This window comes from Ambystoma mexicanum, chromosome 10, assembly GCF_040938575.1.
Source record: "Ambystoma mexicanum isolate Mex_15411 chromosome 10, UKY_AmexF1_1, whole genome shotgun sequence".
In the NCBI taxonomy this organism is placed as follows: domain Eukaryota; kingdom Metazoa; phylum Chordata; class Amphibia; order Caudata; family Ambystomatidae; genus Ambystoma; species Ambystoma mexicanum.
In genome coordinates, this window is record NC_090932.1 from 1534800758 (window position 1) to 1534821512 (window position 20755).

At 48.8% G+C, this 20755-nt stretch overlaps 1 protein-coding gene across 6 annotated transcripts in view; it reads right to left on the minus strand.

Moving 5' to 3' along the window:
* The window catches only part of PXN (paxillin), a 321226-nt gene that overhangs the window by 61038 nt on the left and 239433 nt on the right, over positions 1–20755 (minus strand). For all 6 annotated transcript variants that reach the window (XM_069619738.1, XM_069619743.1, XM_069619742.1 and 3 more), the window contains exons 3-5: positions 16085–16185; positions 15848–15987; positions 10633–10834 (exon numbers count right to left, since the gene is read on the minus strand). In XM_069619738.1, the coding sequence (XP_069475839.1) occupies positions 10633–10834; positions 15848–15987; positions 16085–16185 (443 nt within the window). The remainder of the gene's footprint in view (positions 1–10632; positions 10835–15847; positions 15988–16084; positions 16186–20755) is intronic.

The window sequence follows — 20755 nt, forward strand, 5'->3', positions numbered from 1 at the left end:
CTTGGTGCAGATGCTATGCCGAAGGGTAGCACTCTGAACTGGTAGTGTTTGCCCTCTATCACGAACCTGAGGTATTTTCTGTGCGCTGACAACCTTAAAATATGAAAGTATGCATCTTTCATGTCCAGTGTTGTCATGTAATCTCCCTGTGATAGCAGTGGGATCACTTCCTGTAAGGTCACCCTACGAAACTTTTGGGGTTTGACAAACTTGTTCGCTGGGCGCAGATCTAATACAGGGCGCATGGTTAGATCCTTTTTGGGTACAAGGAAGTACACTGAATAAATACCTTCCATTACCGGAGATAGAGGCACGACCTCTATGGCTCCTTTTTCCAGCAGTTGGTCCACTTCTTGGAGAAGGATGGCGAGGTGTTCTGGGGTCTGTATGTTGGGGAACTGTTGAACTCTATACAGTAGCCGCGGGCTACAGTGGAAAGTACCCAGAGGTCTGATGTTATTCCCTCCCATGCTGGAAGAAAGGATGTTAATCGGCCCTCGACCGGCGTTGCATGGGAGGGGACGCAAATCTTCGCGTCACTTGGTGGTGTTGTTGGCTTGGGAGCCTCTGGGGGTGGAACCCCGGCCTCTTCCCTTGCCACGACGGTGACCCCTCTGATTGTACTGGCCGCTATTACTCTGGTAGTTGGTGGCGGAGTACTGTTGTTGTTGGTTTTGTTGCTGGCGTTGTCCACGAAAAAAGTGCTTATTACCAAATCCCCGCCTGTTAGGGGGTTTTGAAATTTGGTCTAAGGTCTTTATTGTATCAAATTCTTTCTTCGCGTTCTCCAGCGCGTCATCCACTGCTCTCCCAAAGAGGTTGGACTCCTCTAAGGGTTTATTAATAAGGGACGCTCGTGTTTCCGCCTTAAATCCGGAATTGCGAAGCCAGACGTGACGCTTCAGTACAATTCCTTGTAACAAAGTGCGGCCAGCCGTCTCTGCTGCATCGAGGGTATTCTTGACAATGCTTTGATTGACCAGAGAGCCCTCGTTAACTGTAGCCAGTAAACAAGTCCTTAGGGGTTCGGGAGCTTCTTCGATGTCCTGTCTGAGCTTAGCCCATTGAGCATCGGCGTAGCTTGCCAATAGGGTATTATTGGCGATTCTGGTAGAGAATGCTGCAGAGGTGGTGATTCTCTTGGCTAGAGCATACAGCTTCTTCCCCTCTTTATCTGGGGGTGCCTCGCTAGTAGATAGTGGGACTCCTGCCCTTTTCCTGGTGTTGGTCACGACCAGGGAGTCTGGGATTGAGTGACCCTTAATATATAATGGGTCTGATTGAGAAGGAGAGAACAGTTTCTCAATCCTCGGATTGACCCCTCTCACCAATGCAGGAGTGGAAAGAGAAGGTGTAATACGTCTCTTAACTGAGGCGAGGATGGGTATAACCTGGCTAGTGGGGTTTTTTTCTTTGATAATCCTCTCCACAAAATCGGTGTCTGGGGTGACCTCCCCAGTTTCGATTTCAAAATGTGCTGCTGCCTTCTTCAGCAGTGCATTGAAGGTGGGTTGATCGACAGGCGAAGGGTTCCTGACTGGTGTAGTTTCAGTAGACCTGATGACTATACTGCTACTGCCTGTGTCAGTCGACCTAGCCGGTGACTGCCAGGGATTTGGGTCGCCCTCGCCTGTGTCTTCCTGGAATCCTTCCTCACATAGGTTAGTTTCCTCGTGAAAACCTTCCTCTTCTTGTTGGTCCTCAACATAGGTGAACTCATCTTCCTCCTGGAAGAAGGTGTCTTCCTCAGTGGGATTGTAAGGGTATATGTCCTCCTGTATGGGGTTATAAAATTTCTGGTATTTAGCCCTTGGACTCTCCAGGGGTGCCTCCCTTGGTCTCTTGGGTGCCCTGTCTTCTGGGATGGACATGAACCTATCTAGTTTGTCCATACAGGTCTGGAACCTTTCAAAGGTCCACTGAGGTCGGCCAGGACGGTCTGGGAAAGAAAAGGGGGTTTCTTCCTCCTGTAATTGTCTGGTTCTGTCCCATAACGTCGAAGAAAGAGAGCCTTCGCCTTCCGAGTAGCCTTCTTGCTGGCTAGGGCCTTCTGTCGGCGTCGGGAACTGGCCTGATCTGTTTTCCGGCGCCTCTGGCGTATCTTTGGCCTTGTGCGCGGTTTTCGGCGTTTCACTCGCCGTACGTCTTTGGCCGTCCTTAGATGCTATGCACGCGAGGCTTTCGGCGATCATTCTCTCTTCCGAGGGATCGTTCGCCATTGCGCTATGAAACGTCGAGCCTTTGCTCGTCGAGTCCTTGCTCGTCGAGTCCTTGCTCGTCGAGTCTTTGTTGGCAACGTGAGCGCTCTTGCGATGCGCGTCGCCGGAAATTTTGGTGTTAGCGCCCTTATTTTTAGAGTGCCCAGTCGCCTGTCGCGGAAGCGGTGGCAGGGAGGGCTGACGACCCTTACGGTCGGTGGAAGACGTCGGTGGGCCCAGCGTCCCCGTTGGCGCTATGGCTGCCTTCGTCTTCGACGAATGTGTGCCTGGGGGTATGTGCTTTGGTGTTTTTCTGTGTGCGTCCGTGTAGCCGGGGTGTTCATCCCCATAAGCTGGGCGTGAGCCTGGGACGGACGACGCGGAGCGTGAACGCTCCTTTGAGAGGTCTACAGCCTCAGTTACGCTGGCCGTGTAGTCACTGTGCTCGTCACACTCGGCGGCGGCAACGGGTGAGGAGTCAGGCCTAGACATGGCGTAGGCCGCCCACCTTTTGACCCTGCGGTCTTTTAGAGTTTTGGGCTTTAGTAATTTGCAGGCCGCACAGCCGTCCTCCTGGTGATCGAAGGGTAAGCAACGGTTGCACCGTTTATGCTTATCCTTCCAGGTATATTTACCCTTGCAAAGCGGGCAAAACCTAAATGGCATCCTCTCCATAGCTGACGGTAATAAGTGTGACTACGACCTCGAAAGAGAGGGAGGGGAAAGAGAAAGGCATTCTTAAAGAAAAGAAAGAAAGACCACAAAACCCCACTCTCCCTACTGTGTATGGCCGGCGAGGCCAGGCCACGTGTTCGGCAGCGCCGAAGGATCCCCTCCGCTCGTCCTTCCGTCGAAGATCTTACTCGGCGGAGAACCGGCTCTGCGTCGAGGGAGGGATCTACGTTATTGATATTAATAACAAACGACCAAAGGTCGAAGAAACTATTTGGCAATGTCTCTCGAGGAGCTCCGCATAAAGGCGACCAGTAGCTGGGCGGAAAAAAACAATCTGAGGGACCTCGACGCGTGAGGGATTGTGGGTACAACGCACGTCACTATAGGGATAGTGTTACAGACACGCCTTGTCGACGTCCCCTTTTCGACTACGAAAAACAAAATGCAATACACCGCAGTGACCACTGGATGTCGGACCTATGCACAGCATGTGATTCTAAGCAGATTAACAAACATCAGAAATATATATATATGTGTGTGTTTTTCTGTGTAATATTGATAATTGAGATATATATAAAATTAAATAAAAATGTATACTGATTGCATGTGTGTTACCCAGTACCTATTTGGTTCATGGTCTGGGAGATTCCATAAATGAGAGAGGGGGGAAGGGAGATATTGAGAGAAAAGGTACTAAGGAGAGGAGACACACTGGTGCTTTGGTTTTGACTTCATGAATGCTTTATGGGCAGAACCTTTGTGTCATTAAAATAGCCCACAGTCTCTTTTTGTTGTTGAAGGTTACCTGTGTAGACACTGTAAACAAATAAAAATGGGTACAACCACAGCAGAACCCAAAATTCAGTTGTGTTATAATGGTTTGTATGCATTTGCATCAATGTTTGATTTCAAGCTCTAGTTAACGTCCCCCCTCCCCCCCCCGCAAAATAAGAAGTTGATTTGCGGCATCACTTCTCCATTTGGGTGCATCCCTTAATGTTGCAAAAGAAATTCACTGTAAGCTCATATTGGTGCACTTGCGTGGCCTCCTGCACCGCCCCTCGTCAGATCGTCTCACACACTGGTCAGACCCCCAAAAGAGAAACATTCAGTATAACCCTAGTCCTCTGCATCTCAACACTCAACATTAGTTAAAGAACATCCTTTTGTTCACCTATATTCTCCTTCATAAAGCCCGGGTTCCCCCAGTGTCCCTTAAGGAAAGCAAAGGAAGGATTCTTGTTTCGAGCCCCTCCAGTTAACAATTGACATTAAACCACTCTGTATCTTCATCCATAAACGCCTAACTTTGTGTTCACTAAGCCAGACTGACTGGATGCCGAGGACATGCAGACACACGTCCAAACATTAACAAATCAAGACCTGTTGTACCACGTCCTTCATGGGTATCGCATGTAAGAGATGGCACTGTATACATAAAAAGGTGAATCAGACAGACCAGAAGCAACGCTGCAGAGGCGAGACACTTTGAGACTGGCCAGGAGCACAGTCATATACATGAAGCAGAGCCGGAACATGGGTTTTCTGTCAGCACTGAAGTGCGGACCTGGTTTTTCTTTAGTGCGGTGCCGGGCCCCAGGATGCCTAATTCGGGAGACGTGGGCTTTGGGAATGAAACGCATGGCATCCACGCAGAGAACGCAAGTAAAGCTGTCTCAAGACTGGACCTCCGTGATCAGTGGCAGCGTTCTGCATTGGGGGGCATTTAGGTTGCTATGGCCAGTTAGAACCATCCTGCAGGCCTACCATGGTGGCAGCTTTCTGTATGCTGTGGGGCTCCGGTGGATGTTGGCAGCGCGGGACAGGTACATCCGCGAGTGATTTGCACTTGGTCGGCCGCCTCATTCATAAAAAAAAATGAGAACACAAGATTTCTCATCTCCCGTGGAAACACAGAAAAGGGGGTCTCTGAATTTGATGGATTAAAAAAAATATATATCTGTTACCGCTTTGAACAAGGTTAAGTACGATTTGCTGAACCCCAATGCCGTGGTGGTTTAATGTCTAAAAGAATATTTTTATCACAGGGTAGTGTTTGTGGTGTACCGCAGTGCTCCTGGTCAATATTTATCCAGAGCTTCTCCAATCTCGTGGCACACTTGGGACCGGTCTTCCAGAGCTGTGCGGATGGCACCGATGGTGTTTAGCCCCAGGAGAGGCCAGGAGTTCAATACAACTCGAATACAGCAGCAGCACATATTGGAGGTGTCGACGGGGTGGAACCTCGAGGAGGCGCCCAGATAACAGGGCAGCGTTCTCCTTCCTCCCCCCTGGCTAAGGGGGAGGAATTTTGGGGCAAAAGCCCAGGAAGCAGGAAAAGGAGCCCGGGAAAGGACAAAAGGGACGGGGAAGCCCGCCAAACGGGCTGGAATGCCCACAAAAAATAACAAAAGGAGGGGGCGTGCGTGGGGGCATATATACAGCCGGTGGTCTGTCAGCATTATCGTTGCATCCAGAGGACGCCGGACGAAAGCAAGGAGCAAGCAGTTTTTCCTCCCACCCACCCTATATAACGACGGCGGAAGTGCAAGGCTTTGCCGTTGCAGAACGGCGAGGTAGATTTCTTTTGCGACCAGTGGCACTATCAAGACTATTAACGAGCCATGGGAAAGTGGCAAGGGTTTTCACTCTTTTCTCGATCAGCGCCCCTTTGAGGCTTAAGCGGCAAGGGCGCTGGAGGTATCGATGAGGGCTCGGCTTCCGCCGGCAAAACAGCACCCCTCCAGCCCAGGAATACCTGCAAGGGCAGGTAGGGTTCAGACAAGAAAGGTTGGGGGAGCTTTGGCCTAGAGTGGACTTGGTTGGGAAAGGGGGCAGGAAGGTTTGGACATGGAACAGTTGGCTGGTCGCCGCAGCTTCAGAACTATTTTCACAAAGTTTGGTTTGCAGCGATTTGAAGCATGTCATTATTAGCAATGTTGTGAAAATAAATCTGCGGCCTTTTATGCCAACAAAGGAAAATGTCTCATTCTGCACCTTTTTCCAAAAGAGGGTGGCAAGGGTAGCGAATAGAATAAGCAATTATGTTGGTATAAGTATGGACAAATGCCCAGGTTATCAAACAGGTTGAAAGTTGAATGGCAGACAACTGGATGGGGTTGAATTCAGACAAGCTAGAGCTATTGCTTTTTATTAATGAATCTTATCGCAAGCTTAATACCGGAGACCAGACTAAGCACGAAACCGGGATTCAAACCTGTGTTGCTCTGCTTCCAAGACAAACGCTTTGCCCCGACTGTTTTCTCTCCAGTTCACTCATTAACAAGAACTGTGCCATAGCACATAATATCAACAAGAATTACAATCAAAATAATGTACAAAATAATAACACCCGGCTGCAACAGAAAAAAAAAAAGAAAACAGCCAACATAGATCCCCAGCACCCCCGCCTTCCCAGGCCAGAACAAAATCTGAAAGATTGGACACTCCCAAACGCCAAATTTGCATTTGGAGAGCGCACTTCAGCCAAACTGCATCAAGGCGCTGAGAGGCCAAAAAAACAGTAAGACTACCCTAAGTCAACTAGAACAGATGAGTCTTGAACGCTGCATGAAACTGGGAATGATCAGCAATCTCCCGAAGCAGCAAGGTGTTAGGGAGAATTCTCTGTTTAGGCTGAATTTCCTAACCTAGTGAGTCCCCCAGCAGCTTTGCTGGATTTTTGGGGTTTATTTTTTTCTCCTGCCAAGAGTGAGACTCTTTTACCCTCACTCTTGGGCATGATTTGAGTGCGTTTCTTTGACTCTAGATGTGTTTAATGGGCTATGGGGTCTTTTACTCCATAGGGCTTCATGTCTTTTTGTGATGTGTGTTACACAGCACCATCAGTGCAGTAACACAGGGGTGTCATAGTGACCCCCCAGTATAGACTCCATACCCTGGGACTGACTACTGTCTCCCAGGGCATGTAAAGTCACCATTGACTTTACTAGTCTTGAATTCTGAACAGAACCAGTACAAACCATCATAATGTGGATGTACTGGCTGGGGCCATTCGATTGCCCCGGGGTCCGTTAGTCGAGGGAGCACGTCTCCGTCCCCCCTGACCGAGTTTTGGCTGGTGGCAGTGGATACTACTTTTTATATTCAACCGCGAATATTTCTCTATGGGATTTTCCCATTGTTCGAGGCTACTATCTTTATTTATTTAATTACGATAGCCTCGAACATACCGCCGGTTTATTTAATTATTATTAATTCTCCGGTTGGTATTTTTTTTTTACCAAAACTCGGTTCTAAAATGGCGTTTGTGTTCTCTTCTGTGACTCCAACCCAAGTCGAGCCCTTTGTTCCACTTTTTGGTGGGCTTCTCCACAGAAGCCCTCCAAAGAGGTGCCACTCTGTCTGGGGTACTTAGGAGGGGTGGAGGGGGATTTAGGCACCCTGGACTGAGTTGCCGAGGCAACTCAAGTTGCACTCCATCCTGATTGGCCCAAGTGGTGAGCCGGCCGGCTCACCACTTAGCATGTTTGAGTGACAGCTAGGCTGAGTGAATGGGGGTTTTCTGCATAAAAGCAGGGCTTTGGGGACTGGAACTTCAGAAGTCGCAACAGGACCTAAGAATCCGACGAGGGAGAAGCTGAGCTGACCTGCCACGACGACACCACCGGTGGAGCCCTGCTGGACCGTCTCACCACTTTTCCCAACGACAGAGGAGATCTCCCGCCGGAGAGTCTTCTTCCTTTGACTGGTGGGGATAACCAGTTTCACAGTCTTTTCGCCTTCCCGACGCATCTCATGGCCGCCTTGCCTGTGCCAAGCACGCCGGCAACCGGAATACCACGTTTTACCACGACCGCGAAATAAAGGGTAATACCTTTAACCGGAAAACTCCGCGGTTGGTTTCTTCCCTGGCAGTGCAACGACCTTAATCTTTCCTCCAAGTCGAGATCTTCTCTTCCCCTGGACGATGACGAGACTTGCACCCGCTGCCAGGAACAACTGCCACCGCTGGAGGATCCTTCCCACTTAAGGTACCGTGTCCTGCCTGGCTTCCCTTGCCACCGACTGTACGGGGTAGGTTTAGCCCCCGGCTTTCGAACCTGGGTTAGCCGGGACACCCTGGCTAAACTTTTCTGAGCCTCTCTAAACTCTTTTCGAACTCTCTGCAAGACTTTCTAAGCCTAGTGTAACTGTGTGATCTTGGGCACATTTGTGCTCTGCTCTCTCTAAGAGTGGGCCCCAGCCTATGGACTTTGGCTCACAAGTGACTTTTTGCTCTTCTGCCTTGCTAATAGTGTTCCTAAATCTTAGAGTGGTGTACCTTTCCATATTCTGTCTTTTTCCCTCCCTTTTTCATAAACTTATTGGAGTGCCATCTACAGTTAAGCGCTCACCTCTGTATGGAAATAAGTGGTGTTACCTAAGACTTATCTGATAAGGAATAAGGGTTGTATATATTATAATAGTAACTGTGTTTAGAATATTTTACAATAAGAGTGCTGGAGTGTTTCAAACAGTGTGTTTTTAAATAAATAATTATATACTTTGATACCAAAGCTCTGGTCAGTGTTTGCTTGTGCTACTGTGTCTGAGTGCCTATTGAGTATACTTTGCATACTGCCTAACTCTTCTGGAGGGAAGTCTGACTGCTCAGCCACAGCTACCAGGTAAATCTGGGTGGTGCAGACTGCTACCAAGTGGGTTTACTGCCAACACCTGTAGTCTTAAATCATTTGCAGTGTTCCCAAAGGGAACTGCACAGGTTTCTGCCTAACACAAGGGTAGGGCATTCCATAGAGTAGTGGTGCGAACTGAAAAAGAACAACCACCCATACGCACTTTGTGGTACCGTGGTATTCTTAAGAGATTTTGCGAGGCCGAGCGCAAGCACCTGGTAGGCTGGTAAATCAGCATATTTTGCAGATACTCTGCGCAAACATGAAGAATCTGATGCGCAATTTTGAATCTAATTCAAGAGTTACTTGGCAGCCACTGTAGCTGGGATTGCATGGCTTGTGAGGATATAAGGCGTTGAGCAAAAAAGGAAGCATCTTCCTCAGGCTTTCAAGCTTGGTAAAAACAGCGCTGCAAATAGCTGTAATCTGTGCATCGCTGGAACCAGAGGGCTGCAGCTTCAACCCCTAGGCTCTAAACTGAGCAAGGCCCCAACAAATCTGGCCAGATCTGTGCACTCCCGTTGGTAGCGAGGCTGGGGCCTCCCATCACCAAAACCTCGGTTTTCTCCCCACTGAGTTGTAGCCAGTTCTCTGCCATCCATCTCCCAGTTGCAGCAAAACGGTTTTTCAGTTTGCCCGTGGGCTGCAGAGTCGGTGAGTCCAAACGAAACACCAGTTGCACGTCGTCAGCGTAGGTGTAAAAGTGAAACCCATGCCGAGTGATGAGATCCGCCAGAGGACGGGAGGTAAAGATTGAACATAAGCAGTGAAAGGGAGGACCCTGATGGCACACCACAAGAAAGAACAGTCGGGCAAAGTTTAAGGGACCGAACGATACGGTTTGCAGCCGACCCGCTAGAAAAGAGGAGAACCACGGGAGTGGAGTACCCCGAATACCTGCCTGCTCCGGTACAATACAATGAGATCACAATCAAGTAACCTTCACATTGGCTCCGCGATAACACTCTACATTCTGACAGCCGAACAACAGGATCTAAAAACAACCAGCACCTTCTGGTCTGGCGAGTAGCGACACTGATGAACATTATTGCTTCCCCTCGCTAACCTGCTCAACCATCTAACACTAACACACTAACACTAACACACTAACACTAACACACTAACACACACTAACACTAACACACACACACGACCATATGACAGGAACCAGCGAATGGACCCGAACGAAGAGCAGACGTCGCACTATTACATAATCAGAGCCATGCAAGTGAGTGGCATTTATCCTTCATATACTGTGCACAGCTGGTTGCTATTTTCACCATCAGTAGGGACTTCTCAAAAATCCCATATGCCCAATAGCCAGCATATCATACCTGGTCAGTCCCCATCAACAGTGCACAATAACCGTAAATACATCTCTGGTTCCGTAGGGATGCTCTAGCGAGTCATCCCCGGTAGTTCAAGAATACCCAATGGAAACTCTAACAGTTGTAGAGGAACCATGTATGAAACCCCTTTTGGTGCTGTGGATTCTGTACGTGGATCCCCTTTTCAATGGGGAACATGTAATGAATTCACCCTCCCACGGCCCCAGTCGGGTCCTGGAAGTATCCATTATAGAACCTCTGCTCCCCCAGTTTAGCAGGCATTATTCATGGCCACTCTAGTTCTGCAGGTATCCTTCATAGGCCTCCTCATGATTCAGAAGGTATTCTCTGTAGACGACCAACCAGCTCTGGATTTCTTCTTCAAGGGCACCCTCCTGGTTCACCCGGTACCATTCCATGCACCAAAGTCCTGTATGGCGGGCATTCTGTATGGGTACTACAGGTATAGGAATACTCCCTTTGATTATGCCGATATTCTCTATGCATACCCATCTGTGCCCATGGACCCAGCATCTGGATTAGTAGTTCGAAGAGTGATTCTGCAGGTATCCCCACCCATCCCCCCACCACATTACGACCCCCACATTCTGGGCTCCCACATCCCGAACCAGAGGTCCAACTCCCAGTACTCCAGTGTGCTCATCCTCCCTTCTTCCTTATGCTTTGTCCCTTCTGTCCCCTCTCCCCCCTACAGTACTCCCATCCCTTTTTTCCTTATGCTCCATTCCTACGACTCTACCCCCGTACCAGAGGTCAACTCCTAATACTCACACAGGGCTGGGAACAGAGCTTTCAAGCTCATCCAGAAGACTCTCCACGCTGGGTCGCACATCCTCAATCCCACGACCTCCATTCCGCTTAGGTTTCTCCTTGGCCATGGAGTTTTTCACACCAATTGAGTGCACACCGTCTGCGAGGCTGTAGTGCGAGACAGTGCCAGCAGCGGACTGTGGAGGACTCCGACAGATGTCATCTAACAGTGGAACAAAATAGATCAGTGTAAGAAAATAAATCAAGGTACAAAAATACACTATCATCAAGCTACACAAGTGTACCAAATTAATCTTATCAACAAAAGTGATCACGGTAACACAGAATACCAAAGTATCCTGTGATTCTATAGCACTTCTTCAGGTACCATTCCAGTTTGACCCACTGAACCATGCCAATGTCTGACAATAACATACCACCATCATTAGAGGGGCTCTTTCGAGAATGTCAACACAGTACATCTCAAAACACATCCAGGCAAACAAAGGGACATTCTGTAAATCCTTAGAGGGGTGCTAATGGCCGCCTTCGGGGAGGGGTGGGGGGCTGGCAACAGCCTATCGATTGGCTTCAACGAGGCATTATAACCGTTACTGCCATGGATAGCACAAGCCATTTCTCCACAAAAATAAATCATAATAAAGCTGGCTGCCAGGCACATGGGCAAGGGAGCACACAAGTCTTTATCATGTTGCTGGTGGCCTTCAAGCGAGAGTATGCAGGAAACAAGTGACTTTTTATTTCACAAAATGTAAGGGCGGAGGATAGCTTGAAGGGCACAGCATCTTTCAGCTTACTCAGAACGTGGGCCATTAATGACTGGATTCAGCCCTTGATCCGAGGAAGCGGACAGGCTGCACTCCATAAGGCAGATGCCAATGTTGGCGATAAGGCAACTATGGGTATTTTTTATTTTTTTGCATTTATAAAGCGCACATTGGTCCTGGGCCATCGTGGCAGTGGCAGAAGGCAGTGCAAGATTTCTTAGGTTTGTGCATTCCAATTTTTAGGAGCCAGGTGATGAAAGGTGGATCCTCCAGCTTTGGTTCTTTTGAATGCTGGCATGTACATCTGGTTGGTCAAGTGCGATCTAAAGGGTCTATTGGATGGGTCGAGTGTGATTCTTTCTGACAGGTAAGGTGGGGCATCGGTGGAAAGGCATCTGTGTGTGATGGCCAGTATTTTGAAGAGTATGAATTCTTTTACTGGTAACCAGTGTGCATCTTTCATGGCCTGTGTGATGTGGTCCCTTTTGGGAATACTTAGGGCTGCCCTAAGGGCATTGTTCTGTGTGACTTGCCCAGGACTAAGGCATTGCATTAGTCCAGTTTAGTACCTACTGTGGCTCTAGCAATAGATGAGCAATTTTTGGTAGAGAGGAAGGGCTTGACAGCATTTATCACCTTGGTGGTGAGTGCGACGGAGGAGGCTATGGCATTGACCTGGCGTGTCGGACACTGATGGGTCAAGGTACACTCCTAGGGTTTTTACTGCTGCCGAGACTGTGATGGTAGAGTTGTCTATAGTGAAGGTTTTGTGTTGTGTTGGGAGCTTGTTAAGTATTTCCCTAGTGCCTACTAGGAGGATCTCCGTTTTGTCCCCATGAAGACAAAGGCCGCCATCCAAGATTGAATAGCTGAGTAGATTTTAGTTAGCGCTGTAGTGTCTTGTTCATATATGCCGGTAAGAGGGAGTAGTACCTGAGCGTCGTCAGCGTAATTAGTATATGCTATTTCATGACAGTCCAGATCATTAAAGAGCGGGAGGGTGAAAATATTGTACAGCGTGGGGGCTTTCCATGAACCCTGAGGCACTCCGCAGTGGCTAGTGGTGGGGGAGGCGCATGCAGAGCCTGAAAAGACTGTTTGTTTGATATTTATTTCACGAGTCTTCCATTTAGGAATGAGGCCACCCAGGCTATTGCTTCTGGTGAGAAGTGGGCTTCGTTTTTTAAGTGCATACCTAGGATTGACAAGGTCGAAGGCGGCGGACAGATCTAAGAGGAGGAGAAGTGCCATTTGCCTTTGTCCATGATGTCGCCGAGTAGTATTTTAAGATCGAGTAGGGTGGATTCTGTTCCGTGTCCAGGACGGAAGCCAGACTGTCTTTTGCCTAGGATGTGGTTTTCTTCAAGATATTGCTGGATTAGCGTGTATGCAACTTTGTCCAGTATCTTCAGCAAAAAAGGGACAGTGGTGATTTTTATTTTTTAGAAGGGGCGCACCCACGCTTCTTTTAGACTATCTGGGACAGTGTTCGAGTCGAATGAGGCGTTAATGAAGGACTTGAGAAACGGGGCAAGTGCTTCTGTACAGTCTTTCAGTAGCTTGGCTGGGCAGGCATCTCCTTTGCAGTTGGAGGGCCTAATTTTATTCACAATCTCTATTACTTCTGGTTCAGTGATCTCCCTGAATTTGAAAGGTGTTCTTGGGTCTTTCGCGACCATGTGCTCCTTGCTAGGGGTGATCACCTGCTCTGGGTTAGAGGTTTTTCTAATGTGTTACGTGAGATTCTTGTGGTGCTCCTGAACCTTCTTTTGCAAGAGTTCAATTTTGTTTAGTAGGGCAGTTTGTATTGTATTACACCCGTTTTTGTCTTTAACTATGTCTTGGGATTTGGTGGCTGGGCTGGACAGTTCTTTAAAAATGGCAAAGAATTCTTTAGATTCAGAGGTGGCATTGGAAATTCTGGTATTGTAGGATGCAGATTTGGCTGCGACTATTGCCTTCTTATATTGGATGGCAAGTGTTTTGTAATCGGATAGCGTAGCTGCATTAGGGGAGCTTTGCCATTTGTTCAGTGCTTTGCGTTTTTGGGTGCAGAGATCTTTTAGTTCTGTAGAGAATCAGGAGTTGGAATGTTTCACATTTTTGGCATTTTTCTTCTGAAGTGGGGCAATAATGTCTACGGCAGTGCTAATCGTAGATTTGTAGATGTCCGCCAGTACCAATGGGTGAGGGTAGCTAGGTTGGGTCAGAACCTTTCTTTGGTGATGTTTTTAGCACTTCTAGCCAATGTTGGGTGAGGGGATCGGGTCATGTTTTTTTTATAGTGGTGGCAGTTGTTGGGATATGGAAGTGAATAAGAAAGTGCTCCGACCATGGGGTGGGGGTGATGGAGCTGATGTCAGTATCACAGTTATGGACAGCTACCCCGTAGAGGGTACGTCCTTTGTGGTGCATGGGCACGAGACTTTTTTGTTCAAAACCTAGTTCCTGTAGAGCTAGCACTAGAGCTTTGGATGGTCTGTCGTTCTTGTTGTTGAGTCCGAAGTTAAAATCGCCTACGAGGATAGTTTTAGATGTGGTTTTTAGTTTTCTGCTAGGAGGTGTGAGGTTTTCATGGAAGTCTAGTAGAGGGCCTGGTGGGCGGTAGACCAGGTTGAGGGTGATAGTGGATTTAGGGGAGAGGGAGATCTTTACTGCAAGGGTGTTGGTGTTCCCTTCCAGATTAGATGGGGTTTGTTTGACCTCTAGGTGGTCCTTCACTATGAGTGCTACACCTCCGCCTATGGTGGTGAGTCACTCCTGTCTGATGGAGTATCCTGGTGGGATGGCTAAAGTGAGGACTGGCCCAGCTGCACTGTAGCCAGGTCTCGGTGATGGCAAGGATATCGAGGTTGAGGTTAGTGATGAGGTTGTGGATTTCGGTGACATGTGCCAGAACAGATCTGGCATTGATCAATGCGCATTGCAGGTCAGTTTGGGTCGGGGGTGGTTTAGAGTTGTTATTGGCTAGTCTGGTTGTAAGAGTGGGGGGTGCCAGGAGCGGTCTGGGTGAAGCTTGTTTTATAGCGAGCTTAGGAGTGCCTGTGGTCAGTGAGGTGTCTTGAGCTGGCCTGTGGGGTAGCGAGTGGGTGTCTGGAGCGGAGACCTAGTAGATTGTTTCTGGTGCTGATGGATCTCGGCTGTTTGGTGGCTCCGGTAGAAAAGTGGGTCGCTGTAATGTTACATTTGGTGAAGAACGATGGTAGGAAGTAGGTAGGGGGGATGTTTACAGGGACTGGAAGCTCTGTAGCAGAATTTGAACAGTGGGCTGGAAACAAGGAGAGATACCAATATGGTTGAATGTGGGAGTCAATGCAGTGTGCCAATACAGGTCAGATGTGGGCATCAGGCAGAAGGCTAAATACCAGTACAAATCAAATGTGAAAAACAGGATATAAATGCGGTTCAGATGTGGGCATCAGGCAGAAGGCTAAATACCAGTACGAATCAAGTGTGAGAAACAAACAGGATACCAATACAGTTCAGAATTGGGAATCAGGCAAAAAATAACAGTGCAATACAGAGTGTGGGGGTTAAGCCGAGTAGCAGTATAAATCAAATGCGGGAATCGGGCACATTAGGAAGGTGAGCATCGCACATATAACATGTCGAGGGTGCGAGAATTACTCAGTAAGTGAGGCGATGTGTGCCTGAAACATGGCAGATGGGGACTCTGCTTGGTGTATTGTTTACGACATTGCTGTACAATGGCATAGAACAAACATTATAGGATATGGGGGCCGCTAAGGTAGTTCATCACGGGTAGAAAGAATGAGAACAGTTTCTTTTACCAGGTAGTCATTTTAAATAGTGCACCCATCCCGCCACATTCTAGCAATCCACTATCTGTCTGACCTCCCAAATTGTGTTCCTCCAGCCTGCTCTCCACAGAGCACTTGCCCCATTTGTCCCACTTGCCTGCTCTTTTTTATGACACCTATCGCCTTCTAGGATACACATATCGCACCCTCTCACTGCCCTCAGTCTCACTAGTCCTATCCTTCGCGCCGCCATTCTAACACTACGCGCCCCCTGCATCCCTTTAGGTATATGCCCATTACCTTAATCTTTCCTATGTCATGCGTTTTACTCCCTTTCGTCCAGCCTCTCAACATCTACCCGTCATCATCCTAACTCACCTATTTCCCTAAGCACCTACTGCTCTTTTCCTTGCCCACCCTCATTATCTTCTGGCCAACAAACATTACAACCTCTTGAATTGCTGCATCACTTATCAATCACACTTCCCTCATTTTACTTCACACGCCATTCCCTACACGTCTCTGTTTGGTAGTGACTTAGTCTTCCAACTCCTCAGATCCTCTTGACCGCTTCTTGAACCCATCCCTAGATGCCCTGTATTTGGTGATCACCTTTCCCATTGCTCAGAGGCGTGGAGGTTCACCCATAGTGCTCTCCCTCAGGACGGCTGGCCTGCACTTGCTTACCAGGGATAGAGCTGCTGCTTGGACACTGCTGGACGGCATTGAGTTCCAGAAGCAAGCGATCCAATTCAGACAAATTACTGCCCAGCGACGAGCTCATCATTGTAGGAGATGGCTCTGCCGATTTCTGCTTGTTTGGGAAACTTCGGTTAAAAGAAAAGAAAAAATATATAATTTATGGAGAAGAGGCCATCATCTTGACAACATGAACCATGGGGTTGACACACACTCAAGACCCACCTGTAGACGTGCTCCTCGTCACTGGCTCGAGAAGGCGGCGAACTAATGCTCTCTTTGGGAGCTGAAGAGATGTTTTTGGCACTGGAGCTGTAGAGGTTAGACTGTTGGAATAGAAACAAATGGAGAGGAAGAAGTTACAAACAAACCCAAGGATTGAAATAAAGATTTGATGAACTGGAGCTAAAAGCAGCTCCTGGATATCATGTAGCACCCAATAGGCAGGAGCGGCCGCTGGGAAATCAAGAGCTAGTACAACACAGCGTGCCCTCAATATAGGAGTAAAACATTTCATCAATCATATATGCCCCATTATCCTTCAACTGCCTTCTAGATTGATACACACACTCCCAAACACACAGCTAACTAACATCACACCCTTATGTTTGTACGGCAACAGTTAACCTGGGGAGTCTAAAGTAGCTCCCTGTAGCTATTGGCGTCAATCTAACAACAGGCTCTTCATGGCTGCAACAAAGAGCTAGGCTATGCTGTTGCAGCACAATTCCAACAGCCAACACCCCCACAGATGTAGCATTCTTACCATGCCTACTTCAGATGCCAGCACAGAGTAAGCATTAGAGTAAGCAGCCTACTAACCGTAATGGTACCCATGTGTGAGAAAGTCATGGGTATGGCCCTGTCAAGGGGATCCAGGGATCCCTCTCTGTATGCGATAGGCAGTCTAGCAGGGCAACGCAAGAGCAAGGCATACCCAATAGGCTGTGTAAAGGTTGTTACGGTTAACCTCTGTTCCCCGCCTCATTCTCAGACCTTATGCCCATCAGCCCCTGTCCTGGCCAGGTCTCCCTCTCACTTTCCCCCTCCCTCCCTCCCTCCCTCCCTCCCTCCCTCCCTCCCTCCCTCCGGTGGTTCCCTGAAGGCACCAACATTCGAGTATGCACATGGGCCCAACTGACAAGACCTGGCCTGGAACAGGGGGAAACAGACTGGTTACCAAAATGAAAAAGGACTAGGCGACCCCATTCAGGAGCCAAAAGAGAAATCCAACACAAGCTCTGCAGTGCCCAGACTGGCCACAGGGGAACAGAGGAGCAGCGCAGCAGGGCTGGAACCAGCAGGGAGCTTCCCAGCACCAGGGGAGACCATGGAACTCATCAAAACGTTTGTGGACAACGCCATTGAGTGGGGGTAAAAAAACTGTTAATAGCAAATGTATATGACCACCGCCCCCACCTACCCCTCCCCCCGACCGGCCCGACTCTCCTATATGTAGGGTATATAGGAAACTATAATAAATTTGCAACTAAATTGGGCTGACAGTGGTAAAGGGGGTGGGATCCTGCTGGGAGGGGACATCAATGCGCATTGTGTAGATGATAAATCCATCAAAAGAAACACAATAGACCAAAGCACTGAGTGATATGATGCAGAAGGAAGGAAATAAGCAAGGGACGAAATGAAGGGGGTGATGTTGATTTGATAGCTGGAGACGGATATACCAGGGGCAATTTACCTGAATGAGTGGTGCGAGTACTGCCACCACTGATCATTATTTCTGTAATCAGGAGTTCATTGGACTGGTGCACTCTCTGAAGGTCCTTCCGAATGATTTCAGTGATCATGCTACGTTAGGATTATGTTTAGAGTTGAATGTAAGGGATGCTCCGTGCCTACAGATTGGAGCTTTATGGGTGATAACAGGATCCGGTGGTCTGACCGCAACATCATGGTAATGGAGGTAAAAGCTGCCCCCCCCACCCACCCACTGCTGTGCCAGAAGATGTGCTGGGCCAGTCAGAAGGTGTATGGGTGGCACCTCTGAGAGGCTGAGGAGCTCTGAAAACCATGGCCTGGCCGGCCACCATGGAGCTATCAGAATGATGAGGAGTTGGTGAGACGCCTTGATCTTGCAAATTACCCTGTGGATCAGGGGAGTGGGCGGAAAGGCGTAGGCTTTGATGCCAGTCCACTCTAGGTGAAATGTGTCGCCCTGCGAGCCACGGCCCTGCCCTTGCCAGGATGCAAACTGGGGACACTTCTTGTTGTGCCAGGTGGCAAAGAGAGCCACCTGGGGGTGACCCCACCTGTTGAAGATCTCCTGAGTAACCAGGTTGTTTTGCTGCCACTCTTAATTGTCCACTCCCAGCCTGCTGAGCCTGTCCGCCTCCATGTTTGATTCCCCCAGGAGGTGGACTGCCAAGAGGTAAATTTGGTTTTCCAAGGCCCATTCCCACATGCTGATCGCCACTCTGCACAGAGGGGGATCTGGTACCTCCCTGCTTGTTGACGTAGTACCTGCTGGTCGAGCTGTCTGTCTAGATGAGGACAACCTTGCCTTTGAGAAGTGGGAGGAATGCTCTGAGCGCTAGCCAGATGGCGTTCAGCTCCAACCAATTGATGTATTCTTTTATTCTTTACAATGTGTTCACCAAACCTCTCTTTGATGTGCTTTATTATCTGGGTGTCTCATACACCAACTATGCGGATGACACCCAGATACTCATCCCCATTACTAGTGATCACACAGCCGATACCAAAGCCGTGAATGACGTCTACCTGGTTATTCAAGCCTGGATGGCACAACACAAACTCTGCCTCAATGACGACAAGACGGAACTCCTATTTCTAGGCTCAACTCAATGCCTTGATAAACTAGACCAGGCCTTCAAGTCTTTCAATATTGATGGCAATGACATTAAGGTCTCCAAGGACACAAACTATAGGCGTCTATCTGGACTCCGCTCTTTCATTGAAAAGACAAACTAAGGCAGTAAGGTCAGCCTCGGCCTATACCTGCAAACTCATCACTGCCTGCAGACCCTTCCTGAACTCCCATAACTGCATTACCCTGGCAAGAACACTCATTATATGTCCAAGATCGACAACTGCAGTGCCCTTTACCTGGGGACAAGTCAGTCTAACCTCAACAAACAGCAAACAACCCAGAATAATGCCATCAGGGCGGCTCTCAATATCCCCAGGTACTCTCATATTTCTAACGTCAGATCAGTTCTTCGCTGGTTCCCAGTAAAACAAAGAATCGCCTTGAAAACCCTAGCCTTGACACACAAATGCTTGGACAACAAGGCCCCGCCCTACCTCTCCACCCGTCTCACTCTCCATACCTCCACACGACCCACTAGAACTCCACAAATTCACACCCTCATTTTGCCCAGATTCAAACTCCAAAAAGCCAGAGGTGCGAGCTTCCCTGTCATAGCCTCGAAGCTCTGGAACTCCCTTCCTGTCCCAATCAGAAATGAGCCTTCTTTTCAAACCTTCAAGAACAAAACCAAATCTTGGCTCCTCACTCAGAACACATGATGCACCACTTACACAATCTGGCGTTAAACTCCAGGGTCGTTCTGCCATCCTGTATACTTTGTATTTTTACCTGCTTACTTTTTGATTATGTGTGTATATTTTGTATTTTTACCTGCTTACTTTTTGATTATGTCTGTATATTATTGTATTCTTGACTCCTCGACGAGGCTTCTGCTCCTCCGATCTTCTTGTAAACTGGGGGAGTTTGAATATCTTGCCATTGAACCTTACTGTAATGTACTGCAACTGTGTATGTAAGACTATGAGCCCGGATGTCCACGGGCCTTGCTGCGCTTTACAAATAAACTAAATACAAATAAATACAAATGTGGTATTCCTGCTCCTGTCGAGTCCAGGTGCCGTGGACCGAGAGATCGTCCAGGGCGGCTCCCCAGCCCTCGAGCGAGGAGTCTGTGGTGATGGTGGTCTGCGCAGGGGGCGGGCGAAAGGGCTTGCCTGTCCGTAGGTTGCAGTCCATGGACCACAAAGTTAGGTCCGGGTAGAGAGATGGAGAAACGTTGATCATCTCGGATTCTGAGCCCCGCTCCAGATTCCATGAAGCCGTGAAGTGCAGCTGAATCCTTCTCATCCTTCGTCTCGTGTGCGACACGGCTAACAGAACCGCCGCTAGTAGACCCAGGAGATGTTGGTACCACCATGCCGAGGTCACTTCGCTGCTGAGAAAGTGAGCGGTGGCCCTCTTGATGGCCGAGATCTTGTCTTCTGACGGGAAAACCCTCTCGGAGCACGTGTCCCAAATGAGTCCGAGGAACGTCAGAGTCTGCGTAGGGAGCAGCTGTGACTTCTTGAAGTTGAGCGAGAAGCACAGGTCGTGCAGTGTGTTCATAAGGGCATGGGAAGAGTGGTGAACTGCCTCCGGAGATGTAGCCCTGACGAGCCAGTCGTCGAGGTATGGGTAGATGTGGAGGCCCTGCGCTCTAAGGAGGGCCGCTACAGCGTACATGAGCCTGGTAAAGACCCTGGGGGCCGAGTTGAGGCCAAACTGAAGGACTTCGTATTGGAAATGGTAGCCCATGATTCTGAACCGTAGGAAGGAACGATGGGGCTGGCAAATTGGGATGTGCAAGTAGGCGTCCTTCAGGTCTAGGAAGCACATCCAGTCTCCCTTGTCCAATGTCTCCGCTATAAAAGCTGGTGTAACCATATTGAATTTTTGCAGGGGTAAGGAGAGGTTGGGGGTGGAAAGGTCCAGCACAACTCTCAGGCCTGCCTGGTTCTTCTTCTGAATGGCGAAAATCCTGGAGTAGAAGCCAAAGCATCGCTGCGAGGCTGGAACTTCCTCTACTGCCTGCGACCGGATCTCCGTCAAAAGAGTTGCTGTCCCAACCTGTGGGAGTGGAGAGGAGGAGAGGCTGGGATGGGTAG